Consider the following 16247-nt stretch of genomic DNA (forward strand, 5'->3'; position numbering starts at 1 on the left):
GGTGGATAAGGAAATTGGAACCCTAGAAGATGGGATTAAGGAAATTATCGAAACTTTCACGGAGTCCCCTTGGCCTAGTAAAATTGAGAAGACCATAAGCATGATTCACAAGATATCTCATCATGTTGAAACTATGAAGATCTTCCACGAGTGCAGAATTGAAAAGATGGAAGAGTATGTGAATGATATCAAATACAACTTGAATAATCTGGTGGAAATTAGCAAGGAGGCGATGAGTAATAGTGTTGAATGTTTGGAGAAATTCAATGCCATGATGCACGACTATAGAACTAGACGCATAGCCAGTGATCCTCCCTTGGGTAAAAAATAGAAAAAGAATTATTCAGAGAGTGGTGAGAGTGCTGTTGGAGGGAAGACTAGTTCAGGTCCCCGTATTAGGACCAAGAGCCGAAGCCAGGACTAGGGTATCTCTAGATTCATCATGGAGGATCTAAAGAAAATCAACAAGAAGATTATTCAGAAGAATACTGAATTGGTGCACTCTCTTAGTTGAGTGCCTTTTCCTCTTTTTTTTTGGAGACTTTTTTTTTTTTTGGGTGTTGGGTCTATGTGGGATTTATCCCCTGTTTCACTTATGTTTAATGTATTTTGGCTATTGGCCTTGGTCTATAAAACTTTGGGTTTCAGGTCCCTATAAAACATCTTTATCTTTATCAAAAACAATTATAATTGATGAAAAGTTTATTGTTTTAAATATATGGGAATATTAATTCACCCCCCCCCCCCCCTCCTCTCAATATTCTGGTGCTTTCAACCTAATCAACGCATTATAACTGTGTAGGTGCTTTATATTTCTTTAAGGCTGAATAATGTGGAGTATGGATGCTTTTGGAGGTTGGGTTTTTCCCTTATGAGGGTTTTCCCAACATATATCTCATGTTATCTTGTGGTTTGTCTATTTCCTCTTTGTGTAATGGCTCTTTTTTAAGCTTGTATGCATGTTTTTTTGTCAACCTTATGTAGAAAATGGATTAAATGTAATTGGGGATGAAGCATTATTTCATAACAAATGGTATAAGAGCTTTCATGGTTGATACTGAGCTATAACACTAGCTTGAGCTGATGAAGTGCAAAGTTGAAGCAATGGATATGCATGAAAGGGACATAACAAGGTATGTAACACATTTGTAGGTTATTTTATTATAGAGGACGAAGACAAGGTATGTAACACATTTCTGGTCATTTGTAGGTTGTTTTATTATAGAAGATTCTACACTAAGCTTGTTGTTAGCATTATTGTTGCCTTACTACATATAGAGGACTACCATATGGTAATTAATAATTGTTAGTTTCTATTTGCAAAGAAATGATAGTACCTACAAGCTTTAAATAATCACCTTGTGAGGTAGGTATCAACTTAATCATTTGCAATAATAATAACGCTCATTCTCCTTTGAAGGGCGAGTGAAATGATAAAGTAATAAGACATATAAAGCTATTCCACACAATGTGAATTTAAATCTAATTTAACTATATAAAGACATTTTGTGTAATGACAAATTCCATGTTGTAGCACTTAGATGGTGTTGAGGTCAAATAATCTTCATTAAAAAAATAATAACATTATATATTATATTATTTTTTGTTTAACAATGTAATTATAAAACATAAGGTATAATAATAATAAATATAAAAATGGGGTTCATCATGTAGTGTGATGGTTAAGTGTTTGGATTGTTCATGGTTAAACCAATCAACGAATGGATCTTTATCAACTTGTCCATTTCACAAAAAATAATAAATAATTTTATTAAAAATAATTATTTGATATTGATCATTTTAAAATAATATAAAATCAACATAAAAATTATACTTTATTAAAAAATCATCTTTGTTATGATTGAATACAAAAAGAAAGAATAATTCCCATAATAATTTCCAAATAATAATAAAATATTTTGTTAAACAATAATATAGAGAGGAGCAAATCAGACGATCCCATGTGAAAGAAGGAAATTAATTTTGTCCAAATCAACTTAAATTAATTTTAATGTTGCGGACCTCACACTAATTTGTAAGCACCAATTTCCCTTATCTATTTATTTTTTGCCTCCTCCATTCCATTTTATTCAATTACTTGCCTTCTGTGTTCCCCTGCCTCACACTAGTTTTCTCTACCATGCCTGCTCTTTTCTTGTTACTTTTATTGCTTTCTGTATTTCTAATCTCGTCTCTTCCTCATTCTCATCATCAACAAGAAGAATTGTTGTTCAGATTCAAAGCTGTCATTTCGAAGAATGACACTTCTCTTGTAGACTGGACTCCCCTTCACCACTTCTGCAACTGCTCTGCCATCACCTATCATTACAATTCTCACTCTGTCTGTGCCATCAATTTAAGCCTAATGAGTTTAGATGGCACCATCTCTCCCGTGCTCGGGAATCTCTACTCTCTTCGATCTCTTGATTTGTCCAACAATTACCTCACTGGTACAATTCCACCTCAACTCAGCCAACTCCCAAATCTATGGATACGCTCACTGTACGATAATCAATTACAAGGGACCATTCCACCGTCTCTGTCTGCTTGCCGCAATTTGTATTTTTTGGCACTCTCCTATAACCAACTGCATGGCACCATTCCACCTGAGCTCAGTCTCCTCACAAGTTTGAAGTACCTCTACTTGGTCGTTAATAGTCTCACAGGTACCATTCCACCCTCTTTCAAAAATCTGTCCACCTTAATTGAATTAGATTTGGAAGGAAATAAGATCAATGGCCCCATCCCTAGTTCTTTAGGAAATCTGTCAGCCTTGACTTATTTGAACTTGGGACAAAACCATCTCCAAGGCCCCACTCCTTCTGAACTGGGAATGCTTACTAACATAGTGGAGCTTGAATTTTTTGAAAATAATCTATCAGGCACCATTCGTAGTTCTTTAACAAATCTTTCAAAATTTAATCGATTAGATTTATCTATAAACTAGATTCGAGGAAATATTCCATGGGAAATTGGAACCAGGCTCCCCAATTTGGAATACCTTAGTTTATGGAGAAACCAGCTTAGTGGAAACATCCCAAGCTCCTTGGGAAATTGTTCCCGTCTCGAAGTACTACTTTTAAATACAAACCAGCTTGGTGGAACGGTTCCATTGGAGCTGGGTAAGTTGAACCTTCTCACCAATCTTTACCTACACACCAATCAACTTGTTAGTGGTAAGTTGAACCTTCTCACAAATTCCTCCCGCTTGCAAGAAATATATATAGGAAATAATCGATTCACTGGTAAATTGCCTCCATCCATAGGCCAACTGTCTTTCAATCTCAATAAGCTGAGTTTATCAAGAAACATGATAAGCGGGAATTGTTAGTATCTCTTCACGGGTTTAGTTGTCTTCACGGGTTTAGTTTTATTTAGATTAATTTTTCATTAGTTTATTTATTAGGTTTTTCTGTTCCGGCAGTTTTGTATAACAGTTTACAACTGTTTTTGCCTCTTCTTTATATCTGCTTGTTTATTTTATTTTGAATGTACAGTTTTTTTAATTGGAATACAAATTATATTTAGATTGCCACTCTTTCCATTCTTTTTTCTATCTGCTGCTAATAGAGATTCCAGATTGTTATTTTTTGCTAGGCTAACAGTGGTATCAGAGCTTTAGAGTTTGGAGTATATTTTTATGTGAAGCATTTGAAGATTGCAAATTTCTACAGAATCAAAATACGGAAACAAAAATTGATTCAGGTGAAATCAATTTATTTATTTGTACAAGAATTTTATATCTTGTTATATTTGGTAAAGTTTGGTAAGAGATTTTGAACAATCCTATAAATTTGCAAACTCTGCAAATTCTATATACATTTATTTTCAATTTACAATGCAGTCCATTGTTTCATTGATTGGGGAAATATTAACTGGAAAAGATACTTGGTTGGAATGGCATAGAAAAGTGGAAAATACATTAATTTTTAATGATTTATGGTATAAAATATGTGATGGAGATACCCAATCTACAGAACCAAAGATGTTAAAGAAAAAGAAATTTGGAATTATAAAAATTCAAAAGCCTTGGCTTTGATGAGAGCTTCAGTTAATGGAGATGTATATCGTCATATACAGGGATGCAAATTTGCTTGGGAAGCCCTTGACAATTTAAAAAATTTATTTGATTCTCATTCAGAATTAGAATTTATTCAGTTACAATTAAAATTGTTCAATCTTGAATTAAAAAATGGTGATGTTATGAGTTTGGCTTCTCAAATTAGAGCCATAAAACAAGATGTTAATGCTGCTGGTGGGAAAGTTGATATTTATCTCACTGCTTTTATTAAGGCACTCCTTCCAACACATTCTACTTATCTAGAGTCCCTTCAAGCAAGTAACCAATTGAAAACCATTACTTTTGATTTATTGGTTGAAAAGTTGGTTGAACGTGAAAAAGCTTTTGGAAGGAAAATAGATAATACTAATGAAAATGTTTGTTTTGCTCACCAAGAAAAACCTCTAAATAAGAGCTCTTCAAGAGGAGGTTATAATGATAGAGGCAAAGGTAGAGGTCAATGGAGGAAAAATGATAATCAAAATGATAGGCAACATTTATATTGTAAAAGATGTGGTAGAAAAGGAAGTCATGAAGCACATGAATGCAAGTTGTCATGGGATAAGATAAAAAGTTTTAAAGAAAATACTTTTAAGCAAAAAGATAAAACAAAAGTTTATAATGATGATAAACATTCAGATGATAAAATTTCAGGAGTAGCCCAATTTACTTGTGATAGTGATGGTGATCAATATGTGCTTTTTGTTTTTGACTTTGCATCTAATTCCTCATGGTATGATTCTTGGATTTTAGATACTGGAACCACACAACATATGACATTTCAGCGTGATTACTTTGAGGAATTTCATGAAAGTGCATGTGGTCCAATTTATTTAGCTAATAAATCAAGTCTCAAACCTATTGGAAAAGGAACTGTTCGATTTAAGTTGCCTAATCTTCCAGACTTTGTGCTTCATGATGTATTGTTTATTCCTCAATTGCAACGTAATTTGTTATCACTAGTATTGATTCGACAGCAAGGCTAATCTATTATGTTAAAACATGGGCAAGTTGTTGTTAGAAAACAATCAAATAATCAAATTGTATTCACTGGATGTGAGGATGGGAGATTATTAAAACTAAATGGCACTTCTTTTTCTAAAAATTTTGCATACCTTACTGAAGAAGGTAGTCTATCTCCTGTTCTTTTATGGCATGCGAGACTTGGGCATATTGGTTATGATAACATTCATATCTTGCAAAAGCATGGTATTGATGGCTTACCTATTTTGCCTAAGACAATTGAAAAATGTGAAGCATGTATTCTTGCCAAGCAACATAGAAATTATTTTCCTCACTCCACTTGGAGAGCACAAAGAAAATTGCAGCTTATTCATTCTGATTTATGTGGGCCTTTACCAGTAAATTTTGTGGGAGGATCTAAGTATTTCATGTTGTTTATTGATGATTACAGTCGCATGACTTGGATTTATTTCTTGCAGAAAAAATCAGAAGCTTTTGAAATTTTTAAAAGGTTTCATGTTATGATTGAAAAACAAGATCAGTCTCAAATTGGTACTCTTCGAACAGATAATGGTGGAGAATTTAATTCTCTAGTTTTTGAGGACTATCTACGTCAAAATGGGATCCAACATCATCTTACTATTCCAGGTACACTTCAACAAAACGGTGTTGTCGAATGAATGAATAGAACTATCATGAATATGGTCCGTGCAATGTTATATTTTAAAGGAATCAAATTACATTTTTGGGCTGAAGCAGCAAGAACTGCAGTTTATCTTCGTAATAGATCTCCATCATCTACATTACACCAATCTATTCCATATGAAGTGTGGTTTGGATATCCTCCTTCTGTTCGACATCTTCGCATTTTTGGTTCCACTTGCCAAGCTTTAATTCCCAAGGACAAAAGAAGTAAGTTACAACATCATAGTATTAAGTGTATTTTTCTTGGTTATTTAGAATCTTCCAAAGAATATCGGTTGTATGATGAAGTCAACAAAACTTTCTTTATTACATATGATGTTGTGTTTGTTGAAACCTCAAACATTGCTGAAAATGATGAATGTAAATTCAAACAGCTTGATACAATTACAAATTTGTCTCCTTTGATAGAAAACTCTTGTGAGATTCCACATATAGAATCTATATCTCCAAGTGATCTAATTCACATTGCTACATCAATAAATGACCAAGAAAAAGTCCATCATGATGAGCTTGAACTCTCTGAACTATTAACCACTAACACAACATCTAGTAATGAAATGGTCACATCTTTTGTGCAACCAAAGTCTTCTCATAAGTGGGCAAAACAAGTCCAACAAACATTGAAAGATTTAAGACCTAATGAAATAGGTAAAATAGGTACAAGAAGCTCTTACAAAGCAAGGCTCCAAGCTCAAACCAATAGTGCAGATAACTTGGAGGCCATTGGTGAGCTCAATCTCATAATTGACTCTAAACCATCATCCTATAATGAAGCCAAAAATATTGTAGTATGGAGGAAAGCTATGCAAGATAAGTATGATGCTCTTTTGAAAAATGGCACATGGCAGTTGGTTGATCCTCCACTTGGTTGTAAACCTATTGGCTGCAAGTGGATTTTCAGGAATAAATATAAAGCAGATGGTACACTTGACAAACACAAAGCCCGACTTGTTGCCAAAGGTTATGCTCAAAAGGAGGGGATAGATTATGATGAAACCTTTGCACCTACAACAAAATGGACCACCATTCGTGCTTTGTTGGCCCTTGCAACTCAATATGGGTGGAAAATTCACCAAATGGATGTTAAAACAACATTCTTAAATGGTGATCTCAAAGAATCAGTTTATATAACTCAACTAGATGGGTATGCAGTCAATGGAAAAGAACATCAGGTATGCAAGCTTGTCAAATCATTATATGGTTTGAAACAAGCTCCTAAAGCCTGGTATGAAAAACTTACCGAGTATCTCTTAAAGTTGAATTTCCAGCATTTTGAATTTGATGATGCCACACTTTTTGTTATAAAACTTGATAAGATTATTGTATATCTTATTGTTTATGTGGATGATTTATTTATCACTGGTCCCGATGAGAATAATATTCAAAATGTGAAAGAACAACTGAAGCAAGGTTTTGATATGACTGATTTGGGCCATCTTCATTACTATTTGGGTATTGAGGTAACTCAAACACCTCATTTTATTTTTATCACCCAACAAAAATATATTGGTGAACTTTTGCATAAGTTTGGCATGGCTGATTGTAAACCCCTTAGTACTCCTATGGAGCAAAATCTTAAGCTCTCTTCAGATGACCCTTCAGCTCGCATTTGTTTAAATTTTCTTTTAATATTGTAACATACGGTTTCTCTACTACATTTATTATAGAGCTCTTCTAGGTTTTCTTATCTCTAAGGACTCAAGCTGTATTTTGACTGTTCCAAATCAAAATGGTAGAGACATTAATGTACTTTTCATTGTTCTTGAAACAATAATGTATAACATCATCTTTGAAAAGCCCTAGAAGTAACTTCTCCTAAAGTATTTCCAAAAGGTAAGCATTTTAAAAATCCCTTGAATTTTCGTCTTTTCATTTCTAATATAGTACCAAAATAAAATATATTATTTAAATTATTAGCTAGTTTTCATATACTTGTGTGTATGAAGACATTACATAATGTTCCTTTCCAAAGAACTCACAAGTTGGAGGTGATATTTATCTATGAAATTGATCGAATGCTTAAAAAAATTGAAGTCGAGAAGCTAACTAAGGGCAAGACATTTAAGTTTGGCAAGTTACATTTTTTGCAAATTTTGTAGGTTCAAAAATAGTATGAATGTACCACAAGGTTTTATTTGTCATAAGTTTAATGAGTTTGTAGACCTAAAAGTGTGCGAAAAGAGAGGAAAGTTTAATATGTAACAAAGTTTGAAGTTTAATAAATTGAAGGAAAGTGTTATAAGTTTCTTTACCTTGTTCATTGAACATTAATCTAAAAGTGTGACAAGAAAATAAATAACTTCCCATGTTCATAGTATCACAAAGTTCGTGAGTTTTTGAGATTTGTAAAAGTACAACAATTTCAAGGAGTGACGAAAAGAGTGACAAGATGAAAATAATTACAAGTGAGAGAGGAAGTAGGAAAAATAGAAGAGGAGGGAAAGAGTGATCATTTTAATTGTCACAAATTTTGTAAGTTCAAAAACTATACACAAATATGATAAGCTAGACAAATACCAAGATCTAAACCTACATTGTAATGATAGATTTTAGATTTAAGGATGATAAAGAGAAATAATTAATGTGGCTAGTTCATGCATGTTTCAGTCTACTCATCTAGAAAATATTCACTACTAGTCATTGATATCTATAAATCATTATACACAAAACTACTATTCATGTATTATATAGAGCGCTATGTTTTAGTAATGAAATCTAAGGATGACAACACTTGGATCTACTTGAGTTTTCAGAATGAAAATACCATTCATTAAAGAATCACATAATGAAGTTCATCTGGCTTTGCTTGAAAATCTCATTTGGAGGTCGTGAATGTGATTCATGAGTTGTAGGTTCTAATTGCTATAATTTTATAAATTTATGTATTTATTTGTTGTGTTTTCTAGCATAATGTGTTGGGACAAGGTGTTGTACACCTTGCACAGTTCTTATAATTTATCACTTTATTATTTTTTGTGTTGCACCTAGGGGAATCTAGATGGATGTGGATCACTAGTGTTAGCATTCTTCAGGCCATTTTATGTGTTGTATTGTAACATTAGGAATTATATTTAATGTGGGTGTCACATTGAGATACTTATTTAATATTGGGAAAATATATTTAATAAAGTTAAAACATAATGTACTCAATATTAAATAAGGGATCAATAGTATTGCATTCACCTAGATTTGTGGTACATGGTTTTATTTTGCCACTTGTTGTATTTTGTGTGACCTTGATTGTATAAAAGAAAACATAGGTTAGTGGGTTATGTTCGATGGTTGAGTGGGTTATAATTATTGAGACTTTTTGTGGAGTACATATGTGAAACATGCAATGGGATGTGTGGATTGATGTTTACCTCATGGAGGATGCATTGGAGAGATTGATGTTTAAAGAGTATTCAATATAACTCTATAGGTTCTTTGTATTGCTTTAAGGTTGAATAATATGGAGTATGGATAATTTTGGAGGCTAGTTTTTTTGCCACATGAGGGATTTCCCAACATATATCTTGTGGATTGTTCATTTCATCTATGCACAATGGTTCTTATGTAAGCTTGTATGCATTCTTTTCACTCAATCTTATGTAAAATATGGATTAAATGTAGCTAGGTATGAAACATTATTTCCTAAGAAGTGGTCTAAGAGATTTTATTGTTGATTTGGAGTTATAACCCTAGTTTGAGCTTTCATTGTTGGTATGAAAGTGGTTTGAAATTTCTTACTATTGTCTTTCACATTGGTGGGCCTATCCTCTAATATTTTTTGCATTTGACCAATGCCCTCAGCTGCTATGTTGATGCAGTCCACCACAAATTTGTTTTAATATTTCGTCTATTTCCCATTACCATTCAAATTTTCTTGAGTAGTGACCACATGAATAGCTTCCATCTTGCTACCCAAGGCCCTTTGGTTGTGTCTAACCTCTTCAATCTCATGAAAGAGCCACTTGAACATGCTAAAAGTATCAAAGGTGTGGTCCCTGGCCATTCCTAGAACATTGTCATAATCATCCCTCTTATCACTCATCTCTGTATTCTTCAAATGAACGTCCTTGGTGGTATTTTGTGGATGCATTGAAGGGGACGGTGAAGGGGCATTTTCAGAGTTCTGGCTGTCAGGCTTCATGCAAGCCCTCAAAATTACCCTTATTACCCCTCGACACAGGGGAACATATTGTTATTCTCTCATTAAGCACAATAATTTAAAAGTGTTCTTTTGTTCCCAAATATTTGAAAACATGAAACCAACAACCTAAACCATGTAATTATTATTATTATTAGCATTAAGTATATTTTTTTATTTGTATGAATATTTTATTATTTTGAAGTATAATAAAAGATAAACTATTATTAGAGTCGTTTAAAATGTGTGTGCAATGGAACTTGTAATGTAATTTGGGGAGCCTACGAACAAAATAGAGGCTTGGATATGTTGGATTTAGAAATGTGTATAAAAAATATTAGATGGAAGATATAGTTTTTCTATTTAGAAATTTTTATAAAGCATATTAGATGAAATATAGTGTTGTTATTGATTCTATTGAGAATCTCAATAACTTTCAATTGTTAAGAGCAATCTATATTTATTTTTTTCGAATTGGACAAATATGAAATTAAAACAATTTAAAGTTGGAAAGAGAAATATCATGTAAAATAGAAAATTAATGGTATTGACTCTTTTTAAATTGATTTTATATCTTTAGATAATTTTTTTATTTATAAATATATTCTTTGATGCATATATTTGATCGTCAACTAAACATACATGTTTTTCTTCTTAATTCATTGGTTTTTGTCAATGCGTGTTTTGCTACAAAGTCTACTAGTGTTTAAAATACTTTTACAGCGTTACTAAATTTGTAGGGTACATATTCTCCTAAGTTAACCCTTGGAAAATGCTAGTTTTATTGGTAAAGATATCATGCAAATTTTCTAGATGAATATGCTAATGATATTTCTTTAGTGCAACAAATTTAAGTGTTCTAATAATTGCTTCTCAAATTCTCATATAATTTAAAATGAGAGATGATATCCTTGAATAGAAGAGGATATGATATTAATGCAATTGAATGTCTTTAAATATTTACATATAGAAATAACTCGTGCATACACAAGTATGATAGGAATGTCAAGTATTGGGAGATTACCTCTATCTGTAAGGGGAAGAACTTCATCTTCAAGTATGAAAGGAATGTCAAGTATTGGGGATCTAGGTTGACTTAAGGATAAGATCATATCTTTCTTCCATTTTTTATAAGATTGAAAAAGAGCATCACTCCTTGATCGAAGAGATTGAAATTTATTAGGCCAAAAGAAATCAATAGGAACACTAGGGCTTCTCTCGGATGGACAAAATAAGCTATGGTTCATTGTTATGATTTCTCCATTATGAGGAAATTTTAGATGCTTGTGGATTGGAGAAGCAATAACGTTCATGGAATATAGCCAAGGATAGCCCAACTTCACATGAAATTGCTTGGAAGAAGGTATGATAACAAAGTCAACATCCATGGATTTAGTATGAAGTTCAACAAGAAGGGTGATAGAGCCAATGGTAGGACAAGAAAATCCATCAAATAACTTCACCACTACATTAGAAGCATCATATCAAGGTTTATACAATCATAAAGTGAAAAGCTACTCCTCAGTGATGATGTTAACCATGCAAGAAGGATCAAAAAGAGCAGCACGATAAGGGATATCCTTAACCTTCACAACTATGTATAAAGGGTCATCGAGTGCTCTAATGGTCTCACTAATGTAACACTAGGTTCCTTAGGTGTATTGTGTTTTTCTACCATATTTACCAAGTTCTGAGCAATAGAAGTGAATTCCTTAGAGGAGAAAGAAGTATACTCAGACTCAATCACATTAGAGGTATGGGAAGGCAAAGGATCAGTAAAATTTTTAAGATTTTGATTAGGAGTAGCTACCGATTTATTTCCCTTATCATTCACACTAGCCATAGATATAGTATTGTTATCAATAAAATCTTGAATCTTATTTTGCAATTCAAAACATTTCTCAGTATCATGACCAGGCTGACAATGAAATTGACAAAAGGAATTTTTATCAAAATAAGGGGATGCAAGTTTAGAATGATCAACTTGTTTTATAAGAGGAAGTTTGATAGCATTTTTTTGCAACAACTAAGACATAATACTATGTAAAGATTCATTCAAAGAAGTAAATTGTCTTTCTCTTTTGAAAAATTTAGAAATAGAAGGCACACCTGTTGTAGCATTCACATTGTTGTTGATGATTGTATCATTAAACTTGATAAAGCTTTTTGTTGGTTTGAACTTGGCAAATGGTTGTTGAACACTTTTCCCTTTATCACTCAGAGCCATAGGAGTAGATTACTCCATTTGACTCAGCCAGTTGATAATTTTGGAGTGTTGCACATAGCTGCAGAAAGGAAGTAAACTCAGACAAAAGAAGATTTTCCGTAATATCCATTTGAAAATTAGAAATGAAAATTAGTTGAATATCATTATCAGGTACATGAAAAGAAATTTGAGTAGACAAATGCTTATATATACCAATGAAATCAGTAACTTTTTCTATAACACCTTGTTTACAATGCATTAAACCAGTCAAAGTGATTTTAGGACCAATGTTATTTTGAAATTGTTGGATGAAAGAATTTGCTAGTTGTTGAAAAGAAGTGATGGAATAAGAAGGCAAAGAGAAATACCATTGTAAAGCCTTATTTCTTAATGTTCTTGTAAACAGTTTTGCAAGCAATCTTTGATCATAAGCAAAATCAGCACACAAGGTTTGAAATGTTTTAACATGTGTGAGAGGGTCACCCTTTCCATTATAGAGTTCCAATTGAGGGACCTCCACATGCTTAGGTGGCACGGATTTAACAATATCAAGAGAAAGTGGGCTCGCAACATCCAAGGTGGGTACACTAAACTTGGATTGACTCACAGAAGCAATTTGTTGTTGTAAGGAAGACACAGTTTGAGAAAGATTATTGATTGTTGCTTTGGTAGAAGAATTGATGTTAGACATGGTTGATTGAGAAGGTGGTGTGATTCTATTAAAGGAAGGCATGGATCGAGAATAAGTTGGTGGGACATTATAATAAGTAGGCATAGTTGATGATTGTGTAGGAAATGGGACACTCAAAGGAGGAACAAACTTGTTGAATGAATTGCCCCCTTGTGTCACATTCATTGGTTGAGGGATAATAAGAATACTTATGGAAGACATAGCTAAAGAAGGAGGATTAAATGAAGAAGAGGGATTGCCCCCCCATGACCAATAGTTGTAGGAATGACATTTTGAGTTGATGTAACCATGATGTTTGAAGTGAAAGTAGGAACACTAGCCATTGAAATGGTCAATAAATAGAAGAATTGATTTTATTCGAAGGTTCTGAATAACTTAAGTTCTCAGAACAACTCATGATAAGCATGACATTAGAATCAACAATATGAGCAATGACACACAATATATCAGTTCCATTCTTATCACTTTGAATTATATGTTTAAGGCCTTCAATGAATGGAAGAGCTTCACTATTAGGGTAGTCTTGGGACATCAATTATTGAAAGTTATCCCATTGATTATCCAATTTGGAAAGTTGATCTATGGAAACTCTAGTCAAAGCTTCTTTTTCATCAAGGGATTCATCAATTGGATAGATAGGATGGGAAGAATTAGCATTATCCTCATTAAATAATTCACCCAAATTATGTTCCATCTCCTTAGTAATTCAAACTTGGGAGCCCTTAGTTCTAATGCTTCATCTAACAAGGATAGTTTAGGTAGGACTAATAGTGGTGAAACTCATGCACTAGAGAGAAAATTTAAATTTTGAATTTGGGACAAAGCTTACAAGATTGATTAATGCAAAATTTAAGAAAATACTGATTAAAAAAATTAAACTTTATTGGAACAAGAGGATGAGACAATTTCCAAAAATCAAAAGAAAATGGAATTTTAAAATTAGGGCCAAGGGAATACCACATAATTTTAAAATCAAACTTTTTAAAATCAGGGCAGATTATAATTACACTCCTAGTTTTAAAAACTTTCTTGAAATTGTAAATGTTGAAGTTTGGAGATATTTTTGAAGTTAGAGGGATCAAAAATTGACAAAATCAACCAATCTTCTAGATTTAGGCTATTAATTATAGTAAAAAAAATCTCCTAAAATTTCGAGAAAAAAGTCGAGGACCATGGCGGGAACGCACACGGTCTAACCAACTTTTTTTGAAATTTTCAGGGATGATTATTATGATGATTTTAAAGATAACCTCAAAAAATTGGCGAGTTTTACGATTATGAGATAGACGAAATGAAGGTTCAAAAGTAGAAATATGACCCTATTAGGGTTTTGAAGAAAAAGAGGAATTGAATTGCAAATTTGAAAAGGGTCACATCTAATAGATAGGGACACCATGAAAAATGTTTAGAAATCTGAATTTGAAACAAATTGATTGAAATTTGCACAAAATCCAATAAAATTTAAAAATTAGGCTTTTAGGACCTAACCACTTAATTTTTAAAATTTTGAATTTTGAAAAAGGAGGGAAATTGAAATTTTGAATTGTAGAACAGAAGTTAAGTCTGAAAACAATCACAAATCTGAAAATTAAAGGGAAATTCAATTTTTGCACAATTTCAAGATGATTTTTAAATATTAGGGTTTTGACAATTAACCTCTTAATTTTTGTGAATTTCATTTGCAAATTGAACAAGGCAATGAAGAAATTGAATTTGACAAACAAAGAAATTTTAAGATCTAAGATAATAACAAGCAATTTTTGCAAAACACAAGTTTAATTTCAATTTTTAAAACTATGGTTTTGAATGAATTAACCACTAAGTCTACAAAAAAATTAAACTTGTAAATGAAAAATATGCAATGATTTCTAGAATAAAGCATGTAAGACTTCGTGTTCACCAAAATGTGATGTTAGAAAAAGGGTGAATGATTGAGACATCGAGAGGAAATCTTTTCTTCCCTCCAAGGAGATATAAAAGTTTCACTTCAGATTTCTCTTCAAACACATTTTCCACATTACATTGGAAGAGGGTAGGAAAATACACTAGATTCAACCTCTAGAGAAAGAGATTGAATTCTGAGTTATGGTAAGTGAATCCCCTCTTCTGAGATTGAGATTTGAATTGATTGAATTGTGTACTTACGATAAAGTGTAAAAGTGACAAAGATCTGATTATAACTCAAGATAGAAGAATAGGATGAAGTTGTGCACCTGGATCAGGCAATAATCTATTGAGATGAAGTCGCCCTGCAAATTTGTGGAAAAGTTTCCCAGATCATGGCAGAAGTGTACACGGTCCTCTGAAAAATCCGTGAAATGAAAAGGGTTTTTTCGTCTCTACAAGTGGAGCCCAAATTCGAAAGTATAGTTGCGTACCTACAACCGACATAGAGAAAAGAGAGCGAAAGGTGTTGGTATTGGGAGTTTGCCTTCAAGTCAAACCCCTCTTTTGGAATTAACCAAATGATAAAAGAAAGTACTTGCAAGGGAATGTAAATGAAAGATTGAAATGTAAGTCACGTCAAGGGAGGTTGTAGATAGAATGTAGATAGATTTTTTTTTGTGGGATTGAATGTTGGAATGAATCTCCTCTTAAATGGTCGAATCCATGACTTGAATGCAACACCTAGCCTTGAAGGGAGACTTGAGAATGCTTGAATGCTTGATCTCATGTAAACTTCCCACTCATCCAATTTTTCAAATTATACAAATTAGAGGGAAAATGCAACTTAAATACTTGTCAATTAGGGCTAATTGACTAGTTTTCCATTGCAGTTCAACACTAGGGGAGTTTTTCTCGATCAATTTGCAACCTCCAAAACACATTTGAATAGGGTCCTACCCCAAAATGGGGCTGAGGAAAGGGACACCACACTCCTGTACTAGGAGGACAGGGGTGCCACACCCCTATCCTTCCCTTTTTTGCAGGAAATGTTGTAGTTTAGGTAGTGTGGAGGGAAAGCAAAATACTGTTCTCAGGCATCGAGCAACTCTCTGGTCTCTGATCAAGCTTAGGAATTTAGTTTGCATGCGTGAGGACCCTAATGTGGTAAAAAATTGTGAGGGTCATGATTTTATGACACTACACACACATAAAACCAACATTTTTGATGTAGAAACCCTGTTAGAGGAAAAACCACAATGGGGGTGAACCCACAAATAAGTATAATTTGTTAGAAGTATTACAATAGGTAATGCACATGCATTTAGGAACATTGCCTAGAGATCATTACTAAAAAACAAGGGATACAATTTGGGAACACTCACTATCTTACAAGCGAATTCAAATCACATTCAAAAACCATGCACTAAGTAATAGCATCCTAAATGCTTGGTTATAGTTCCGGTTAAGAAAATAACATCTTTAATCTTCTTCACACTTCTTCTCTGCCTTTGAAAGAGAAATACATTATTCACACACTTATCCTCTCATCTACACCTCATACAAGATTATTACATTTATTTATACATGTCATCAACCTATTTTTCAA

At 33.0% G+C, this 16247-nt stretch overlaps 1 protein-coding gene across 1 annotated transcript; it reads left to right on the forward strand.

Moving 5' to 3' along the window:
• Window positions 1-2140: 2140 nt before the first annotated feature.
• Window positions 2141-2947, forward strand: LOC131876172 (receptor kinase-like protein Xa21). The gene has a single exon (XM_059220991.1). It carries the CDS (start codon window positions 2141-2143, stop codon window positions 2945-2947), a length of 807 nt encoding a protein of 268 aa, XP_059076974.1.
• Window positions 2948-16247: the final 13300 nt, after the last annotated feature.

This window comes from Cryptomeria japonica, chromosome 5 (assembly GCF_030272615.1).
Source record: "Cryptomeria japonica chromosome 5, Sugi_1.0, whole genome shotgun sequence".
NCBI lineage: Eukaryota > Viridiplantae > Streptophyta > Pinopsida > Cupressales > Cupressaceae > Cryptomeria > Cryptomeria japonica.